The 19170-nt window shown below is 39.8% G+C and overlaps 1 protein-coding gene across 24 annotated transcripts in view; it reads right to left on the bottom strand.

Annotated features, from left to right (window-relative positions):
• The window catches only part of MPHOSPH9 (M-phase phosphoprotein 9), a 57657-nt gene that overhangs the window by 31582 nt on the left and 6905 nt on the right, over positions 1 to 19170 (bottom strand). For 10 of the 24 annotated variants that reach the window (XR_011420853.1, XR_011420855.1, XM_014727561.3 and 7 more), the window contains 9 exons: positions 15455 to 15544; positions 14718 to 15241; positions 13676 to 13799; positions 10109 to 10199; positions 8332 to 8414; positions 5393 to 5518; positions 4774 to 5234; positions 4284 to 4439; positions 100 to 187 (listed from right to left, as the gene is read on the bottom strand). Coding sequence is in view for 16 of the 24 variants with exons in the window: in XM_014727561.3 (XP_014583047.2) it covers positions 100 to 187; positions 4284 to 4439; positions 4774 to 5234; positions 5393 to 5518; positions 8332 to 8414; positions 10109 to 10199; positions 13676 to 13799; positions 14718 to 15241; positions 15455 to 15544 (1743 nt within the window). In the remaining 8 variants the exon portion in view is untranslated. The remainder of the gene's footprint in view (positions 1 to 99; positions 188 to 4283; positions 4440 to 4773; positions 5235 to 5392; positions 5519 to 8331; positions 8415 to 10108; positions 10200 to 13675; positions 13800 to 14717; positions 15242 to 15454; positions 15545 to 19170) is intronic. The other 14 variants (XR_011420854.1, XR_011420856.1, XM_070220376.1 and 11 more) reach the window with 3 other exon arrangements.

Genomic DNA, 19170 nt, shown 5'->3' on the forward strand with positions numbered 1-19170 from the left:
TTTTTATAAAACTATTCATTTGTAAAGTTCAATTAATAAAAAGGCTTAAATTTTTAACATTAAGTCAACAGAACAACAAAAAATAGGGTGCTTACTTACCACTTCTATTTCCAATAAGTTATTCTTATTTTCAAGTGTTCTCACACGACTAGTAGCTTCATTCAGAGCACTATCTAATTGGCCACATCTAAAAACCATAAATTGAAATGAAACAATTAGAAGATAAAATCCTTTCCCTTAAAAATATTATATAATCTAACTGATTCTCCAATATATAACATAAAACAAATTTTCCAAAGTTAGCTAAGACTCAGGATGCCATTTTAGTAAAATATATCCCAATGAACCTGATATTATAGCATCCAGAGGCAATAACGATATACAAAGGTCCCTAAGAAATACTAAGTGAAAAAAGCAAGATATGAACAGACATTGTACAACCATGTTCACAGTAGCATTATTCACAACAGCCAAAAGGTGGAAGCAACCCCAGTGTTCATCAAGGAACAAAGGGATAAACCAAATGCAATATATATACACACACAGATACAAAGACACAATGGATTATTCAGTCTTAAAAATGAGGGAAATCCCGACACATACTACAACACGGATAAACCTCAAGGACATTATGCTAAGAGAAATAAGCAGTCAAATACTGTATGATTCCACTTATACAAGGTACCCAGAGACATCAAATTAATAAAGACGGAAAGTAGAATGATGGTTGCCAGGGGCTGGGGGGAGAAGGGAATGCGAAGCTGTTGCTTAACGGGTACAGAGTGTCAGTGTTGCAGGAGGAAAAAGTTCTGGAGATGGATAGTGGTGATGGTTGCACAAAGTGAATGTACTTAATGCCAGTGAACTGTACAATTAAAAATGGTTCAAACAGTAAATTTTACTTAAATTTTACCACATTAAAAAACAAAATTTAGAGGCCGGCCCCGTGGCTGAATGGTTAAGTTCATGTACTCCGATTCGGCGGCCCAGGGTTCTGACGGTTCGAATCCTAGGGGTGGACATGGCACCACTGATCAGGCCATGCTGAGGCGCCGTCCCACATGTCACAACTAGAAGGACACACAACTAAAAATACAGAACTATGTACCGGGGGGCTTTGGGGAGAAAAAGGAAAAATAAAATCTTTAAAAAAACTAATAAAAAAGATTTTAATTTTAAAAAAGATATAAAAGACTGCATAAAATAGCTTGATCTTAGTTATGAAAAAATCTCTATACACATATATGCATTATGATTTCTAGAAGGAAGCAAAAAATGAAATTAAGTCTGGGATGTGAAAAGAGAGACTGGGGTACGGAGACTCCTTATATAGCCTTCTGTACTTTTTCAAATAAATGTATTATTCTTATAATGAAAGACTTTCTTTGTAAAGTTAATTATCATAGAACCTCAAAGTAACAAAATGTACTAAAGAATTTGGTTACCATTTTAACTCAGTGTTTAATGATGTATTGTGAATAAAAGCTACTATCTGTTTGGCACTGATTGCACATCCAGTCTATGTTAAGCACTTTGCATTCATCCTCACAATTCCATGAGTAAGGACTGTCACCATTCCCATTTTACAGATGAGAAAACAAAGGCAGAGAAGTTAAATTCCTCCTGAGTTTCTAAGCCAGGCCCTCTGGCTCCAGAGTTCATACTCCTAGCCACTATGCACTAATGCCTTGCAGAAATGAAGTACTAATAACTGTTCTTGAAAGAAAGATCACTAAATAGCCAAGTGTAGGTGTGTTAACTGTACTTTTCTGTGTTAATTACCACACTGATTCTGGTATGCCAGACATCTTGTCTGCTGAGCTGCAACTGTGTGACATAACAATCTGATATCACAGCTGGCCTACAATCTAAGTGTTAATGGCCCATTTGCAGTAGCAGTGGGATTCTCCAATTTGCAATTTTAAGTCTGAAAAAAAAGTGCTGCTGTGTATGCTGACAACATAATATTGGTTTTGGTCTTAGGTGAATCACTTCTCCAGTTCTAAATGATTACAACTTGTCATTTTGTTTCTATTGTCATCTGTAACACAGTTTTATACTGTTTAAGCGAAGTTGAATCCTTTTGGGAGTAGTAGGAGAAAATAATGTATTGCTATTCACTTGCACGCTGTTGTTATATTTACTCCAGTACCCTACATTGCTGCTGTTATTGTTATAACACATCCACTTCCAGAAAACTCTGGGGGCCAGCCCAGTGGCGTAGTGGTTAAGTTTGCGTGCTCTACTTCAGTACCCCGGATTTTGCTGGTTTGGATCCTGGACGCATGCCTACACACTGCTCATCAAGCCATGCTGTGGCAGCATCCCACATACAAAATAGAGGAAGACTGGCACAGACGTTAGTTCAGGGACAACCTTCCTCAAGCAAAAAGAGGAAGATCAGAAACAGACGTTAGCTCAGGGATAATCTTCCTCACCAAAAAAACCCCACAAACAAACAAACAAAAAGAAAACTGACTTCCAATCTGCTCCACATACATTCTCTCACTGCTCCTTGTGCTCTAGCAGTTTCTAGATATGGAAATGCTTTAACTAGCTGTCATTTACTAGGGTCTTCTTTGGCACCCTGTCTTTACCCTAACAAGGTCCACCGATGGATTTTTTTCACACTTGTTTTCCAACAGGAAGTACCTGTGGCCAGCTTTGTCGTCTTAAAAAAAAAAAAAAAAAGGAGCAACTTTCCCTAGCCTACTATCTACTCTTTCCCTTTGGTCATAGAAAGCCTAAGCCTGGCTTTTTTTTCTGGCCCTTTTCAAATCACTTCTCTCTACCATTGTGCCCCATCCCCACCAATAGCAGCAAACCGGAAGCTGTACAAACACTCAGGAATACGACAGCGTGTTAACTACCACAGCAAGCACAAACTAGTGTAACAGCTAGTTTCCCTAGAATTCTGCAAATTAAACTGTCAACTGGACCAGAAGATTTCAGTTCCTTCCTAACCTTTTTTCAAGGGGCTTTGTCTTTTTTGCCCTAGAGAAGAATCCTTTGCTATCATCTAGACCTGAGCAATTTTCAGTGTGCTTAAGTCCCACTTAATTGAAAGTATGTTGCAAGTATGCTATTATTAACACTAGTTAAAGCATCAAATTGTGTAGATGATTCTCTCTCTCTAAAATAGGTGTAAAGCTATGCCTAATACAAGGTCATTCTCGATGTGGTAAATATACACAATGGAATACTACTCAGCCATAAGAAATGATGACATCCGGCCATTTGTGACAACATGGATGGACCTTGAGGGTATTATGCTAGTGAAATAAGTCAGAGGGAGAAAGTCAAATACCGTCTGATCTCACTCATAAGGAGAAGAGCCATCACAGAGACAGAGATTGGACTGGTGGTTACCAGAGAGGAAGGGGGGAGGGGTGAGGGTGAAAGGGGTCATTAGGCACATATGTGTGGTGATAGACTGGTCTTTGAGTGGTGAACATGATGTAATCTACAAAGAAATCGAAATATAACAATGTACACCCAAAATTTATATAATGTTACAAACCAATGTTACTGCAATAAAAAATAAATAAAAGGGCCATTCTCCTCTGTGTTTCCATGGGTTTTTTGAACAGGATAATTGCTTCCACAGATTCATGAGTGTCTGAGATAAAGTCATTGAGTATCTGGCTATAAAAACGGGGTGAGGGGCCAGCCCAGTGGCACAGCCGTTAAGTTCGCACGTTCCACTTCTCAGCGGCCCAGGGTTCATCAGTTTGGATCCTGGGTGTGGACACGGCATGGCTCGGCAAAAGCCACGCTGTGGTAGGCGTCCCACATATAAAGTAGTGGAAGATGGGCATGGATGTTAGCTCAGGGCCAGTCTTCCTCAGCAAAAAGAGGAGGAGTGGCAGTAGTTAGCTCAGGGCTAAGCTTCCTCAAAAAAAAAATTTAATTAAAAAATAAAAAATAAATAAAAATGGGGTGAGAACTGCCCCAGGACATTAGTCACAGACTTCTTATTAGAGAATCCATATGCTGTACTAATCCTTCCATAAATGACATTCCTCTCTGTATACAAAATCTGCTCAACTGTTTCAGTATTTTGCCCATATGAAACAAATGTCCTCATGTCAGTTATAAGTGTATTGTAAGAGGTTGGTTCAAATCTGTAAAAATAATTACTTAGGCAAACACTTTTCTGTCTTAAAATTTTCAAATCTGAAACGTTTTCAAAGTGCTTTATCATCACAACATATCACATTTGGGGAAAATAATCTATCCAAGTTGGAGAAACATTAACTTTACAGTTAAATTATAAGTTTTACCTGTCTATAAGAATTTGATTGGTTTTCTTCCAATCCTCAACTGCAGAACTTTCTTTGGCCTCCAGTTTCTGTCTCAAACTGTTTATTTCTGATTCATAATAAGCTCGAAGATCTGCTACGTGTCGAGCATGCTTCTCCCTCAGGTTCCGCCTAATCCTGTTGGTGGGAGTGAAAAACATCATTAGGAAAGCATCTCTTCACTCTCTATCCTGTAAAAGAAACCAAAAATATAGTCACTCATAAGCAAAAGTACAGTCTTTTTCCTTCGCACACCCACAGAAAATAATAAATTAATTCATAAGTTGACCACTAATAAAGTGAAGGAAAGAAAGCATGTATCATTTAATTTTTAGATGCTCTACCTTAAAAATGCTACATCTCTTTTTTTAAGATTATACATTACTAAAGTTCAATAAAAATCATTTTCATCATTTAAGCAGACATCATAGAAAATCTATTAACATTACAAGCCATTCACTGAAATACATACTTAGACAATATCACAGGATCTTCCAGGGAAGTCAATGAAATGCATTCTGGGACACTGTTGGCTGTACCTGGAAACTGGGACTGACCGAGTGAGGCTGCAGTTACCATGACAGTGTTTTCTTCATCCACAGTGTTGACTGAGATGTCGTTACTAGTAATAGTATACACTGAAGGAAACGTGGAGCTGGTCCTACTTTCGTTCTGGAATGCATGATTTTTCCAAGGGTCCACTGGTGAAGTTTTTGTACTTGACAGATATTTTGGGAATCCAGATAACTGAGAAGCAATGTTACTTGCTTGTGAAAATGAGTCTATGTCAGAGTGACTAGACATACTAGGTTCTAGAACAGAGTCTGGTGAAAAGGATATTCTGTCATCAAGGGCATTCAAAAAGCCATGTGGTTGAATCCCAGAAATCTGCTGATTCGGCTTCATGTGTAACGTTGGATCTAAAGTCAGTACCTAGAAATCAGAAAGACAACAGTGAGGCTTCACCCTCAGTATCCAGTTTTTGTTTTTAAGAGAGTAGGCTTTAGATCTCCTAGGGAAAATTAAGCTTAAGATAAAGTTAGTCACGAAGCATCTTTCATTTTCACTCAGCAGAGTGTTAACAACTTTACCTCTGGTGGATGATTTGGGTTGGAAGCAGAGGTGAGATTCCTCTCGGGTAACTGCTTGTTTTCCCTTTGTTTTTTATGATAAATATCCTTCAGTGATGGTAGCTTCATCTCATTACTAGTATTAGACTTAAAAATATGAAACAAAATTATTTAAACGGTATTATCAATGATGAAGAAAATTTACTGATATCAAGATCAGCACCACAAAAAGATTCTGAAAATTTTAAATAAATTAAGACTCTAGACTGACAAGATTTATAATAAAAGTTTGGAAGTCATTACCTATTATTATGAGTCCCCTTCAGAATGAAAAAGTTTTCACATCCCCTAACCATAAATACTAAGGGGATAATTTGAACCTAAGTTGTTTAGCAGCCTAAGAATACTTCCAAAGAATAAAATCCTTGGTAGTCCCCTACTCAAAGTGAGAACCAAGTTTGGAGGTCAGAAAAGACTTCATGATGAATGACTGAAGCAGGACGAGGAAACTTCTCACGAGAGGAATTTCCTGCAACTCAAGGGGACAGGTATCAGAGGTGGAGTTCCTCATCTATGTAAATACATTCACGTTTAAGAGTTGGCCGACAAGAAGAGTTAAGAAGTTACTCGATGAAAATAAGCTTCTTTTTTAATCAATAGAATAAGAAGATATGTCCCTAATTTCTACAGGTTCAAATTAGAGCTTTGCTACACTGGAAATGTTGCAAAGAGGTCTAAGCTTCAAATATTAACACCTTGGACTTAAATTATTTCAAGGTGGAACCTACTGTAGGGCATGACAGGGTACCATCTAACCCTGGGCCCTGAATTTAAACTGGACATTCTCTCAAACAAGATCACAGATTTAACAAGAGATGAACCGAAAGAACACATTCAGCACAGAGCTTTAAACTTATGTCCCACTTCCAGACCCTACTACACAGGCTGCAGAGTGCCATAAATTAATATTTTTTAATAAATCCTATACCTAACTTGTGAATAAGACAATTAATTATACTTTCTGTGTGCGTGCATCAGAGGCATTAATTTGTTCAATGTAAACCCTTAAAATTTACCAGATATTTCTGTAATCCTGCTTTGGAATTTTACTTTTTATATACCAACAACCTAGAGGTCCCCTTCAAGCCTTGAAGGCCATGGCAGGTAGCAGTGCTCTGGCTGTGGGGCAGCCTGAGGAAGCCCTGCCTCGTAGCCTGGGTAAACAGGAGAATTATTGTATTTAGAGTTCACAGTAATACAAGGTATCACTTTTCACCACTTTTATGATTTCTTTTCATATTTTGACATCTCTGAAGTGCGGATGCCTCTTGTAATTAATGGCATCTTACAACTACTTTCGGTCAAGTAGCAGTTGTGACCTAATTGTCATTGCTTGCTCATAAGCAAATACCAAAGCCATCAAAATTGGCCAAATAAGTGTCAGCAGCTTGGAAGAAAATCCTAGAGCCTACACTGGAATCCCTGAGAACCAGTCTTTACGGGATGGTGAATCAGACATGTTTAGCAACATTCCCCCTCTGGGAGTCAAAAGTAGGCCAGTTCTACATAACTACCAAGCCAGGTAAAAACTCAGCACCAAGGCCTTTCATCTTTTTTTAAAAAAATGCCAAATCACCAATGCTCGATGGCCCGAGGAAAATGGTACATGGAAAAACATAGAGACCAACACTGAGACAAAGGGAGGAGTGCAAGCTTCTGTAGGTGAAGAAGTTTTAACCAATTTACTTCATTTATATTTTCCTTTTTTAAGTAAAGTCATATGTCACTCGATGACAGGGATACATTCTGAGAAACGCATCATTAGGCGACTTCATCATTGTGCAAACGTCACAGAGTGCACTTACACACACCTAGAAGGTACAGCCTACTACACACCTAGGCTGTATGGTACTAATCTTAAGGGACCACTATCATTCGTGCAGTCCATCATTGACAAAACACCATTACGTGCTGTGAGACTATGTATAAGTTACATGATACACATCTACGTTTAAGTCTACAAGCTCTTTCTGCAAGAAAATATAAATTCTAAGTGATAAGAAAGCATTGTATCAGTCTAATTGGTAAATTTTTTTTCTTGGTAGACGATGAAACAGAAGAGAAGTCTTAAAATTGATGGCAGCTTAGAGTGAGCGCAGTCTAGTGTCAATTTACTGATGTTGCAGATCCGCTAACACACACAGCGAGCCCCATAACCACCAAGCCCACGGAGCCTGCCAGCCCCGCAATCTCACTTCCCCATCCTTCCTTTCTCTTTGCGTTTATCCGTCTCTCTTCTTTGCTCCTTTCCTGAAGGATGAAATGCTGGTTTCTGTCCTTCCGTGGGACTGATGCTGACAAGTATGCTGGTCCCCTGCTGCCCCATCTGTCTACACCTGTCACTTGTGCTCACACCTCACCTGCTTACTTTAATTGTATCTCTCCCTTTCCCCAACCTACTCTCTCATCACCTGATCAAAACCCAGAAGTGAGACATGTACCTCGATGTACACATACTGGACAGTTTTATTTCTTTGCTCTGAAGTAAACAAAATATTTACATTTCTTGCTCAAAGAAAATTAATACAGCAAATTAAACTGCTCAGAATTGTGGTACAGATCAATTAGTGGGACAGTATAATAGGATGGAAAATCAAAACCAGGTCTGGCAACAGGAAAAGTTTATCTGTGGATCTACTATGTTTAAGTAGTAGGCAAAAAACCATCTCATTTAATTTCACAAAACACTCCCCGGGCATTTTTAATTCCATTTTTAAGTAACTTCCTAAGATCATAGAGGTAGTGAATGACAGAGACAGAATCTGAAAGCAGGTGAGTATGATATAAAGACTATGCTTTTTTCTGTATCAGAAATTGAAAACTACAAAATTTGTAATGAAATAGAGTACTTAACTACAATTGTACGTGTAAATACATAAGGGTACTGTGTTTCAAATTACCTGGCTTGGTGACACGTCCTTCTCTAAAGTCTCAGGCAAAGAGTGATACGTGTCCTTCTCTTCCCGCTTCCAGTCAGTCAGTCCTGCCATGTACAAAGACACAGAACAGCAAAGAGTGAGGAACAAGAACAGGATCCCTTCTAGAATAACTTATTTCTACCTAAAGAAAACATGGGAAGTGACTAGCTGTTGGCTGTCCGGATACAGGAAGCTGAATTTGGATGGGAAAAGATTCACATGAGTGCCTTACCTTCTAAGAGTCCTAACTTAATGATCCAAACATTTAAAACTGAAATATTATATTAAAAGTCAAGATAAACTAGTGCAATTTAAAAAATATTTTTAAAAGACGATAATTTCTTTATGAATAGTACAGACTTCCAGGGAAGCAATGTAAAAAATTCAATAATTCGAATACTTATTGAGCTTTTACTCTGCCAGGCTCGGGGAGCAGGAAGAGTGAGACACAAGTAATAAGTAAATCACGCAGCACGTCCAGTGTGTTAGAAGGTGGCGAGCACTCTGACGGTGCATTTACAAATCGGGTAAAAGGGGATATGTAATGTGCGGGGAGTGGAGGGCAGCTGCTCTCTTTGACTAGGGTGGTCAGGGTTGGCGCATTGCAAGGGTAAAAATTAAGAAGGCTGCCATTTTAGCCACATATGAGGGAGTTCCCCCAAACTGGGAGAAGAACATTCCAAGAAGCCAGCAACCAATGCAAAAGCCCTAAAATGAGAAGATATCTGGCACATTTGAGCAAACAGCCTCCCTGCTGAGCAGAGAAAGGGAAAGTGTAGCATAAAGTGAGGTGAAAGAGAAAAAGCTAGATCTTGCTGGGCCTTTGGGCCTCTGTAAGGACCCTGGCTGTTATTCTAAGGAAGCCAAACCACCGCAGAATTTTGAACAGAGGAGTCACATGATCTGAATTATCTCTGAAAAGGATAACATTGGCTACTGTGTGGAGAAAATGGCAAGTGCAGGAGTGAGAACGGGGAGGCTGGTTAGGAAGTTACAGGAGCCCAGGTGACAGATGATGGGGGCTCCATGAGCGTGACAGCGGGAAGGTGGGTTGCATTCTGGCAATTTTCATAAAGCAGAGCTAATTCCTCCTGATGAATTGGATGTGGGATTGTGGGAGAAAAAGAGCCAGCATGTAAAATCATTAAACTAAAATAAGCTTACCACAGAGAGTTAAGAATGGCTCACAGAGGGTTTAAATTTCTTAATTCATTTTGGGGCACCTGAAAAATGCCGAGATGATTTTTGCAGCTGTTCGAATTAACTGCAAAAGTCTGTCTTTCTATCTTTACAGAATTCGTAACACAAATTAAGGCAAGTAAGGAAGTTATACCTACCAGAGGCAAACCACCTAATATATTTACAGAAACCACTCTAATATACTGTACGTGATTATCATCCTATGAGAAATGCAGACAAGCTGTTATTTTAAAAAACTCTTTAAAATATAAGTATCCAGGGGGCCAGCCCCATGGTGTAGTGGTTAAGGTTCTGCATGCTCTGCTTTAGTGGCCCAAGTTCCAGGGTTCAGATTCTGAGCATGGACCTACACTACTTGTCAGCCGGGCTGTGGCAGCATCTCACGTACAAAAGAGAGGAAGATTAGCACAGATGTTAGTTCAGGGCAACTCTTCCTCAAGCAAAAAGAAAGAGGAAGATCGGCAGTAGATGTCAGCTCAGGGTGAATCTTCCTCAAGGGGAAAAAAATATATATACATATACATATACACACACACACACACATACACAAGTATCATACCTGTTCCTGAATCAGACTTCCAAGAATTTGGACTCTCATCTGGTTTATTGAGGTAAAAAGCACGAGGATGTGTAGCAGCAGTGAAGTCAGACTACAATCCAAGAAAGAAAACTATTAGCGACAGCTAAAAATCATTAGGCACAAACTGCTGACCCAAGGAATGAGAGCCGGGTGTCAAACTCAGGCCTGGAGAAACGTTCACAAGGTTCATGAACAAGGAGCCTGGTTTCTCCCTGTGGTTACAAGAAAGCAAAATGATAGGAACTAACAGTGAAGGATTTTCTTTTCCTATGTAATTTACAGATGTTTATTTTAGTTTTCCGTGGAGCTTCAAGGAGAAAACTGGGAGCAGGTGTTACTTAATGAGTTCAGAATGAAAATGTATTTATAATTTGCCATCTACTTCCAAAAGAAATTGGAAGAGCCTAGAATTAAAGTCATTTAGTATAAAAATTAATGTAAAAGCTATAAAATTCCTTTTTATAAGTCAAATCAACTCTGAAAACCGCAAACAATAATTAATATGAACTTTAAATACAAACAATTGGTTATTAGCCCCGGAAAAGGCTCCAAAGGCTTACTTATCATCAATTCCAATAATTCTGAGCTAATCTCTCCTCAAAATATCTCTGGCATTGTCACAGAAATCTGTTTCCAAACAGAACTATGTGAAAAGACTATTTTTACCAGAATTTTTCTTGTGAATTCCATCATGATCAAACTTCTAATTCCTGTTAAAGCATCTAAGCTGTCTTTGCTTAAAGCCATCCACGGACCCCCTTCAAAGTAAAAGCTCGCTGAGATAATGATGCTCCCCACCACCTCGCCTCGAAGGCATCCCTTAGCCTCTTGCCCATCACGAGAAATTCCTAGGTCATCTTTTGCCTTGTCTAAAACTCCTACCTGTTCAAATTTCTGTCAAGTGTCAGTAATTAAAAGAGCAGGAAAAGGTGAGTGGAGAAGACTAAGTGAAAAAACGCAAGTAAAATAGTGTCCTCTTCCCGATTCTGAGGTGCACACTGTAAGGCACTCGGCAGACACTCCACCCCAGTGGCTGGAGCGGGGCTCACCAGACACGGCTGCCTCTCCTCTCCTTCAGGCAAACAAGCATCGGCTGAAGAAAACAGGCCCAGCTTTGACTGAGAAAGGAAAATATGGGGCGATGGAAACCCCTTCCCAAGAAGCTGACCCAAGCAAGGCACTTCATCAGTGTGGGGGACAGTCTATCAGCCCATCTGAAAACCACCACGTCCCACAGCCTGGGAAACGGCAACGTCAAGTCTGTGCAAGACAAAGGACCCAGGAGACAAGGACCGGAGCTTCGGGAAACCCTTATGCTCAACAATATCCAACCTCAAGATGTGCCTCAGAATAGGCAGGACCCTATAAATGACCACTGCATAAAAAGGAAACTGGATCTCAAGAGAAATCTGATCAGGAGGATTCCCAGAGTTCCACTGAAACTGGAAAACAACAGGAGAAGAGAAAGGATGAAATAAAGAGGAAAGTTCTGACTTTTGTGAATCCACAGAATTTGATTCAGAATTACGCACGTAAGAAAAGTATTTCAGGTGCGGTGTCTTTGATTCCCAACCACTATTACCCGAAAATCATTTAAAACTCAAATATCAAAGAAACTCGATTTCCCTAATGATTTAATACCAAAAATATCATTCACCTTAAAAAGAAAAAAAAAAAAAAACTTGTCCAGGAGATAGATCAAAGAAGAGGAAAAATCCTCCTCAACGGGAATCACCCCCTCATCGTGGCTTCCACTCTCCACGCTCTGCCATCAGCAGAGGCAGGCCTATCCCCAAGGGCAGTTCTCAGCAGGGCGCCTGATCTTCCTGCTACTGGTCTGACTCTCCAACAAGCCGAAGAGGAAAATGAGGCTAGACCAGTGGTTCCCACGCTTGACAGCACACGAGAATCACCTGAGGAGCTCTGAAGCCTCCTGATACACAGGTCATGCGCGCACCAAAGAGGGCAGACCGATGGGGTTGGCAGCCGGGCACAAGTCGACTTTTTAAGCTCCTCAGGAGGCTCTCATGTGCAGCAAAGTTTGGGAACCACTGTGCTACACTGAATAAATAATGAGCTAGGTCACAAAAGACAAGAAAACCAGTGAAGGTACCAAGTCACATACCACAAACTCAAAGTTTATGACAAGTGGAAAAGTCTCTCCAGACCGAGTTTCAGTTAAGGTGAAAACAGAAGAAAAGAAATCAGTATGTATGAAAACATTCTTCTCCCTTTCTGCCAACCTATTCCAATGAAAACGCAACTTCCAGCCCAGCCTCCAAAGGCGTTCACGCTATCACACCAGACAAGAACACACCGTCCTTGATGGCGCACAGGCGCAAAAGAAGAGTGCTACCAAGGCAGCACTAGAGGCCACGTCTGGGACCTGGGCAGACGCTTTCGGTTCACGCCGCTTTCTTCACCTTCACTTCCCTCCTCCACACAAATCTGAGTAAGTTTAAAGAACGGTGATACTAGGGAGCCTAAGTATCACGGGCTGAAGAAAGAAAATTTACTGAAAGCAAAGAGGAAGAAACAGTGCCTTGTGAAGGCTGAGCGACCGTCTTCTTTCAACTTCTCCTCTTTAATAGATCTTTTTCATAGGATGATGGAAAGAGTATGTTTAGGATGATCAAGACATGGCCAATTTCTAAAGGTGTCAAGTTTGTAGAGAAACCTGACTTTTGAATTTCAATGTATTATACTAAACAATGTTTTCGATGGCAATTTAGACCAAAAAGGCTTTAAAGATGTGTGACACTTGCCAAAGCAGCTGCTACATTAGCAAAAGGGCCGCACAGAACTTAAACATTTAATCTCTTACAATTTGGATTATAAATTCAGAGTTGTCCAAACTTCCACATTTTTTTATAAAGCCATCATAAGCATTCACACATATAATACTACTTCTTACAACTTAACAGTAGTATAAATTACTTGAGGGTTTTCTAAAAACAATTAAATGGATTACTCCCTGGCTAAATATAAACATTTGCACTGCAAACAGAATTAAGATCTTTACAAAACGGTTCATTTCTTATAGTATTTTATCCCTCATTAGTTTTTATTTCTGGCCTACTAAAGAACCAATACTTAGAGCAAATCACTGTTTCCAATCCTCTGAGACACCAAAAGGAAGATATATCAACAGAACAAATAAATAATACAAAAGAAAAGGCAAAAAATGTCAAATGGATGAGCATTTGGTAAACCCAATGGGAGCTGGCCTGTTGGCACAGCGGTTAAATTCACATGTTCCGCTTCGGCCGCCCGGGGTTCACCTTTTCGGATCCCAGGCGCGGACACGGCACCGCTTATCAAGCCATGCTGTGGTAGGCATCTCACACAGAAAGCAGAGGAAGATGGGCATGGATGTTAGCTCAGGGCCTTCCTTCCTTCAGCAAAAAGAGGAGGATTGGCAGATGTTAGCTCAGGGCTAATGTTCCCCCCCAAAAAAAAAAAAAAAAAAAAAAAAAGGCCGGTTTGGTAAACCCAACATAATTACCAGCACTGAAGCATGCCAGAGGGAGGGGACTTTTCACCTACTTTCTCCGTTGGTGATTTCTTGATTTGCTCACTTCCTTGCACAGATTTTGAAAACCCCTCTTCTGCATGTGCTCTCTTTGGTTGGTTCTGCTTCAGCTTTTGTGCCCATGATGTTATAGATTTACTATTTAAAAAGAGAAGACCAAAAGTACTCTCTTTAGATGCTGTCCTTCACAATAAATCAAAACACTGGTAGACACAGAGTCAGTGGAAAATGCTTTGATGTGCTTTTCTGACAGCAGAGGATGGATTTGTATTGATTCACCTAAATTCCTTTGCCCAAGACAAAGCCAACAAACAGATGACCAGTGATTAACAATACATATAGTCTGCAGCCACGGGACAGAACGAAAACTGTCCCACGGCCCCTTCCAGTACTAAAAGCACTGTGAAAGCATATTTATTTACAGGAAATAATAATTATACTGTGTATACAAAAGATTTGTGTTGCTACAGCTAAATACCTTACTTTAGATGTCACATTTCAGAGATATAAAACTGAAAGTTTATTTTAAATGATTTTTTTAAATGATTTTAAATGATTATTGGCTTTACAAACATTCAGTCACGTTTCCTTCACTAAAAAGTCCCCTGGGCAATCAAAATGTCATTAAACTTACAAAGTCTCTTTTTATATATAAAAAAACATAGAATTGAGTATGCTTGTGTATACTTTTTGGTTTCAAATTATATGAGTATGTGTGACAAAATTCCACTGTTGATAGAGTCCCATACTCTAATTTTTAGTAAGTTTATAGTGACCAGAAAATATAAAAGTACCTTTCTGGCAAGACCCCCCACCTTAAGAGTTTAGTAGTAGTCTTACAGCATTGCAAATAGGAAGAAAGTGAGATGTCATTAGTATACAATATGCTTTGTTTATTTCAATTTTCCACAGACAATAAAAGAATTTGATAAAACTGATAAATGTTCAAACACATCTCTTTCTAATATAGTCCAGCTAAAAGGTGATTTATTTACTATATTCTAAATGTAATAAACCAGTAAAACTACCTTTAAATGATGGAGAAATTCTACTCACCTATTTGTTTTTCCACCGTATACTTCCGAAATCTTACTTTCACCAAGAAAATTGTGCTCAAGTTCACCAGGAAAAGTGGAAATATCTTCCTTTAAAGATGCACCGAACTCCTCAGTAGCATGGATATAAAAACTCTTGTTTTTTACACCATCTACAGGTGACTCCGTCGGCACCACAGGCGCTCCGTACCGTCCTTTAGAAAACTCTTGGAGCTCCATGAACTCCTGAGGGTCCTTCGATTTGTAGGAATTTAATTCTGAGACACAAAAGGTACCATACCCGCTGCTCACTGAGCTGCTGTCCACGATGCAGTCTGGGTGTGATGCGGATGCTTCCTGCTGCATTTCAGGTTCCTTAGACTTAGGGTAACTAACAACAGGTTCATTTCTCTCACTGTTTTCAGAAAAAAAACCCATTTGACTTTCTGAAGATGTGTGTTTACCTAAAGAACTTCTATCACAGGAGGCCCAGGAAGCATTACTGGTCTGTAACTTGACTAAATTTTTAATCTCTTCTTGTATACGCTGAAAATAAAGTTATAGATTTGGGTAAGAAAGTATATTAAACATCACATTTTTATAGATGTTATGAAAATATTGTCCTTAAAAATATGATGATATTATAGTAAAGATAATACGTATGCTTTATCTTTAGTTTACAAACAAAACTGAGAGTATTAATTGGTTCTTCTGCAAACCTTACAATATTAAAAAAAATCAATACAAATAACAACTTACTTGAATTTGGTTGTGAAACTGTTCCTGCCGGGCAACTATCTGTTCTTGGCATTGTTTTTCCACCAAATCGAAGAGCTGTAACCACCTGGCCTATTAAATTATAAAATATTTTAGTTAAAAATCATTTTTAACCTAATATTTAATTAAATAAATTCCTCCAGTGGGTAAGGGCCTTTTTTAAAAATTTATTTCTTATTGTAAAATTTTTAAGCTGAATTAAATAGGTATAAAACTACATTTAATGCAAAAATACAAGGATATGGGGCTTAGGGACACTTTCTCATGCAACCTGTGGTCTGGGTAAACTTGAAGGTCTGGATAAATCTCATTTCTCAAATGGCATCTTAATGTGATGTCATCTGCTATCATTTCTGATTAATCAAGAACCAGGAGTTCCACTTTGTATTTGTCTTAAGTTCCTCTTCCTTTCCTCATAACAGCTAATGATTTTCTTAAACACTGATTTGTACTCAGAAAAAGAATCCCATGTTGTCCTAATAAATAAAAGAGTCAGTTATTTTACCAGCAAAATGGGTTTATTTGGGAACAGCAAAGAAATTGCAGTTTGGGACAAGCAAGCTATAGCAAAAGCCACGGGCAAGTCCCGCAAACAAAGGAAAGGACCATTACTTTATAGAGAAAAAGGAGGAAGCTGAGAGGGGTTGTTTTAAAAGAAAGTCCGTTTGGGGCCACCCGGTGGCACAGTGGTTAAGTTCGCACTCTGCTTCAGCAGCCCAGGGTTCTCCAGTTTAGATCCTGGGCTCGGACCTACATACCGTTCATCAAGCCATGCTGTGGCAGCATCCCACACAGAGGAACTAAGACTTACAGCTATGATGTACAACTATGTACTGGGGCTTTGGGGAGGAAAAAAAAGAGGAAAAGTGGCAACAGATGTTAGCTCTGGGCCAAGCTCAAAAAATAAAAAAAGCAAAGTCCGTGAGAGAAAAGTGAGAGTGCAGGGTGATGATGGCTGGGCTTGCTTGGAAAGGAGAGTGCTTCCTGGAGGAGGTGTGTAACCGATGCCTTCCTGTTGGGGTCTGTAATTGACCTGGCGTGGCAGTAGCGAGGGCTCCCCCTTTTGGCCTCCCAACTCCATTTTAAATGAGGTTTCCTTTATTCTTTTTCACGCCCACATTTTAAAATAAATAGTTTGGTATTATGAGAATTCAACTCCTAATTTATTTGTTATTTAAGTAAATTTATTCTTTTTAAAGTCAGATGTTGAAGTGTTTTAAAGCACAACAGCTGATAAAGGAGTGAAAAAATGACTCAAAACCCATGGAAGTGCCTATAACTCCCTTCACAGCCACTTTTAGGTCCTGATCCATCCTTACTCCCAAAAGCAGTTAGTACTCCTAGAACTAGATTAAGCCAAAACACGGCAGGAAAGGGGGCATGGAGTTCCCCAGAGGCTAAATTCAGTCTCAAAGCTGGTGGACTTTCAGTTACAGACTACATGCAATAATACATGATGTCAATAAGTAGCTACCAGGACGACTAGCTTCCCTTCTAAAACCTTTCAATGTCTTCCCACTCCTGCCACCTCACAGAGCCCGCAGGACCTGGCTCATACATTCCTCCCAACTTCGTCTCACCTGCTCTGTCCCTTGCTTGATATACACCGGCCTCGCTGGCCTCTTTGTGCTCCCTGAACATGCCACCACTGTCTTCTACCACAAAAGCTTTGTACTTGCTGTACCCGCTGCCCGGAAAGCTCTTTCCCCAGCTCTTAACATGGCTGGCTGCTTCCGATGCTGCAAGTTCAGCCTAACTGTCACCTTCTCCAAGAGAGCTTTCCAAACCATCCTTACAGTTACTCTTGTCGTCCTCTTTATTTCCTTCAGAGCACTTACCACAGTCAGAGAGTATCTCATGTGTTCACCTTGTTAACTTGTCTACCATCCCTCTATCTCCAGCTAGGACACAATGCGTATGAAAGAGTGAGCACTCAGAAATACAGTGTAAATGAGTATATAAAAATGTGTATTTCAAGCTGAACTTTTCTGGGTACTATAGACTACACACTCCAGAAGCCCTTCGGGTTAATGCTGAAAGCCAGTTACAGAACCATAGTACACAAGAGAAATAAGTTGAAACCTGTATAACAGGATTAAGGCAAAGGGGGAAAAAACCCTCAGGATTGGAAAAGGAAGGCTTCAAAATGAAATATGACTACTGAGAGGCAGTATTAATACTAAATCAACTAACTTCAGGGCAAGGTAGGCTGGATCACATTAAGTTCCTCATCTTCTCAACTTACCTATAATATAAAGTATCTTATATTAATGACAACAAAAAAGAAATAATGTGGGGCCGAGTGGTTAAGTTCGCACACTCCGCTTCGGCGGCCCAGGGTTTCGCCGGTTCGAATCCTGGGCATGGACACGGCACCGCTCATCAAGCCACGCTGAGGTGGCATCCCACATGCCACAACTAGAAGGACTCACGACTAAAAAATACACAACTATGTAGTGGGGGGTTTTGGAAGAAAAAGGAAAAACATAAAATCTTTAAAAAAAGAAAAAGAAAGAATCAGGCAACAGTTTTCACACAGCTTATACTAACCTTAAGCAACACCCTTCGGGGGTTACTTTTAATCTGATAAAGCTACTATTCACATAAAACTAAATTACAATATGAGGCCAGCTCAGTGGCATAGTGGTTAAGTTCACGCACTCTGCTTCAGGGGCCCAGGGTTTGCAGGTTCAAATCCCAAGCGTGGACCCACACACTGCTCACCAAGCCATGCTGTGGCAGCGTCCCACATACAAGATTGGCACAGGTGTTAGCTCAGGGCCTACCTTCCTCACCAAACAAACAAACAAAAAAACCTAAATTACAATAATGATAGAATAACAATTTATGCAACAAAAAACGTAAGACATTTGATATTAATCACATCCTTATTATCATTTTCCGATTTAGGTTATAGATGAATAGCGCTTAGGATATAAATTAGTGGAGACGATTTTGTTCTTCTTGGCCAGATTTTATAGCTAACATTTTAATTTTAAATAAACTTATTTAAGAACATTATAAATGCAGTGAATAACATTATTCACTTAACTATTAAGAAGGGGTATTATTCATTTCAAACTAAAATGATTTATGTGACCTGAATTTTACATATTGTTGGAGGATATGGCATCTCTTTAAAGTTTTCCCCTGCATGCAGTGTTTTGATGCGATAAGCCTGCCTGGGATTTCTAGTCTGGCCCAGTAAATACCCTTTGGGCTCTGACATCCAAGGTCTGACCCCCAGCTCTCCACCAACATCCTGTGTGGTGCGGAACAAGTAAACTTAATTTCTTGTGCCTCAGTTTCCTAATTTATAAAATAGGAATAATAATGGAGGAATAATAGTCTCATAGATGGTTGGGAGGACCAAATTTTAAGTTTAAATATGATGCATGTAAAGCAGTGATTTCAATGGGGGAACTATACTTTGAAAACCTGTGAGGTCATGGTTGTCACAAAGATGGGGGGACACGGGGCCGGCCTGGTGGCCCAGCAGTTAAGTGCACACGTTCTGCTTCAGTGGCCCGGGGTTCGCTGGTTCGGATCCCAGGTGCGGACATGGCACTGCTTGGCAAGCCATGCTGTGGTAGGCGTCCCACATAGAAAGTAGAGGAAGATGGGCACAGACGTTAACTCAGAGCCAGCCTTCCTCAGCAAAAAGAGGAGGATTGGTGGCTGATGTTAGCTCAGGGCTT

Source organism: Equus caballus, chromosome 8 (assembly GCF_041296265.1).
Source record: "Equus caballus isolate H_3958 breed thoroughbred chromosome 8, TB-T2T, whole genome shotgun sequence".
Taxonomy (NCBI): Eukaryota; Metazoa; Chordata; class Mammalia; order Perissodactyla; family Equidae; genus Equus; species Equus caballus.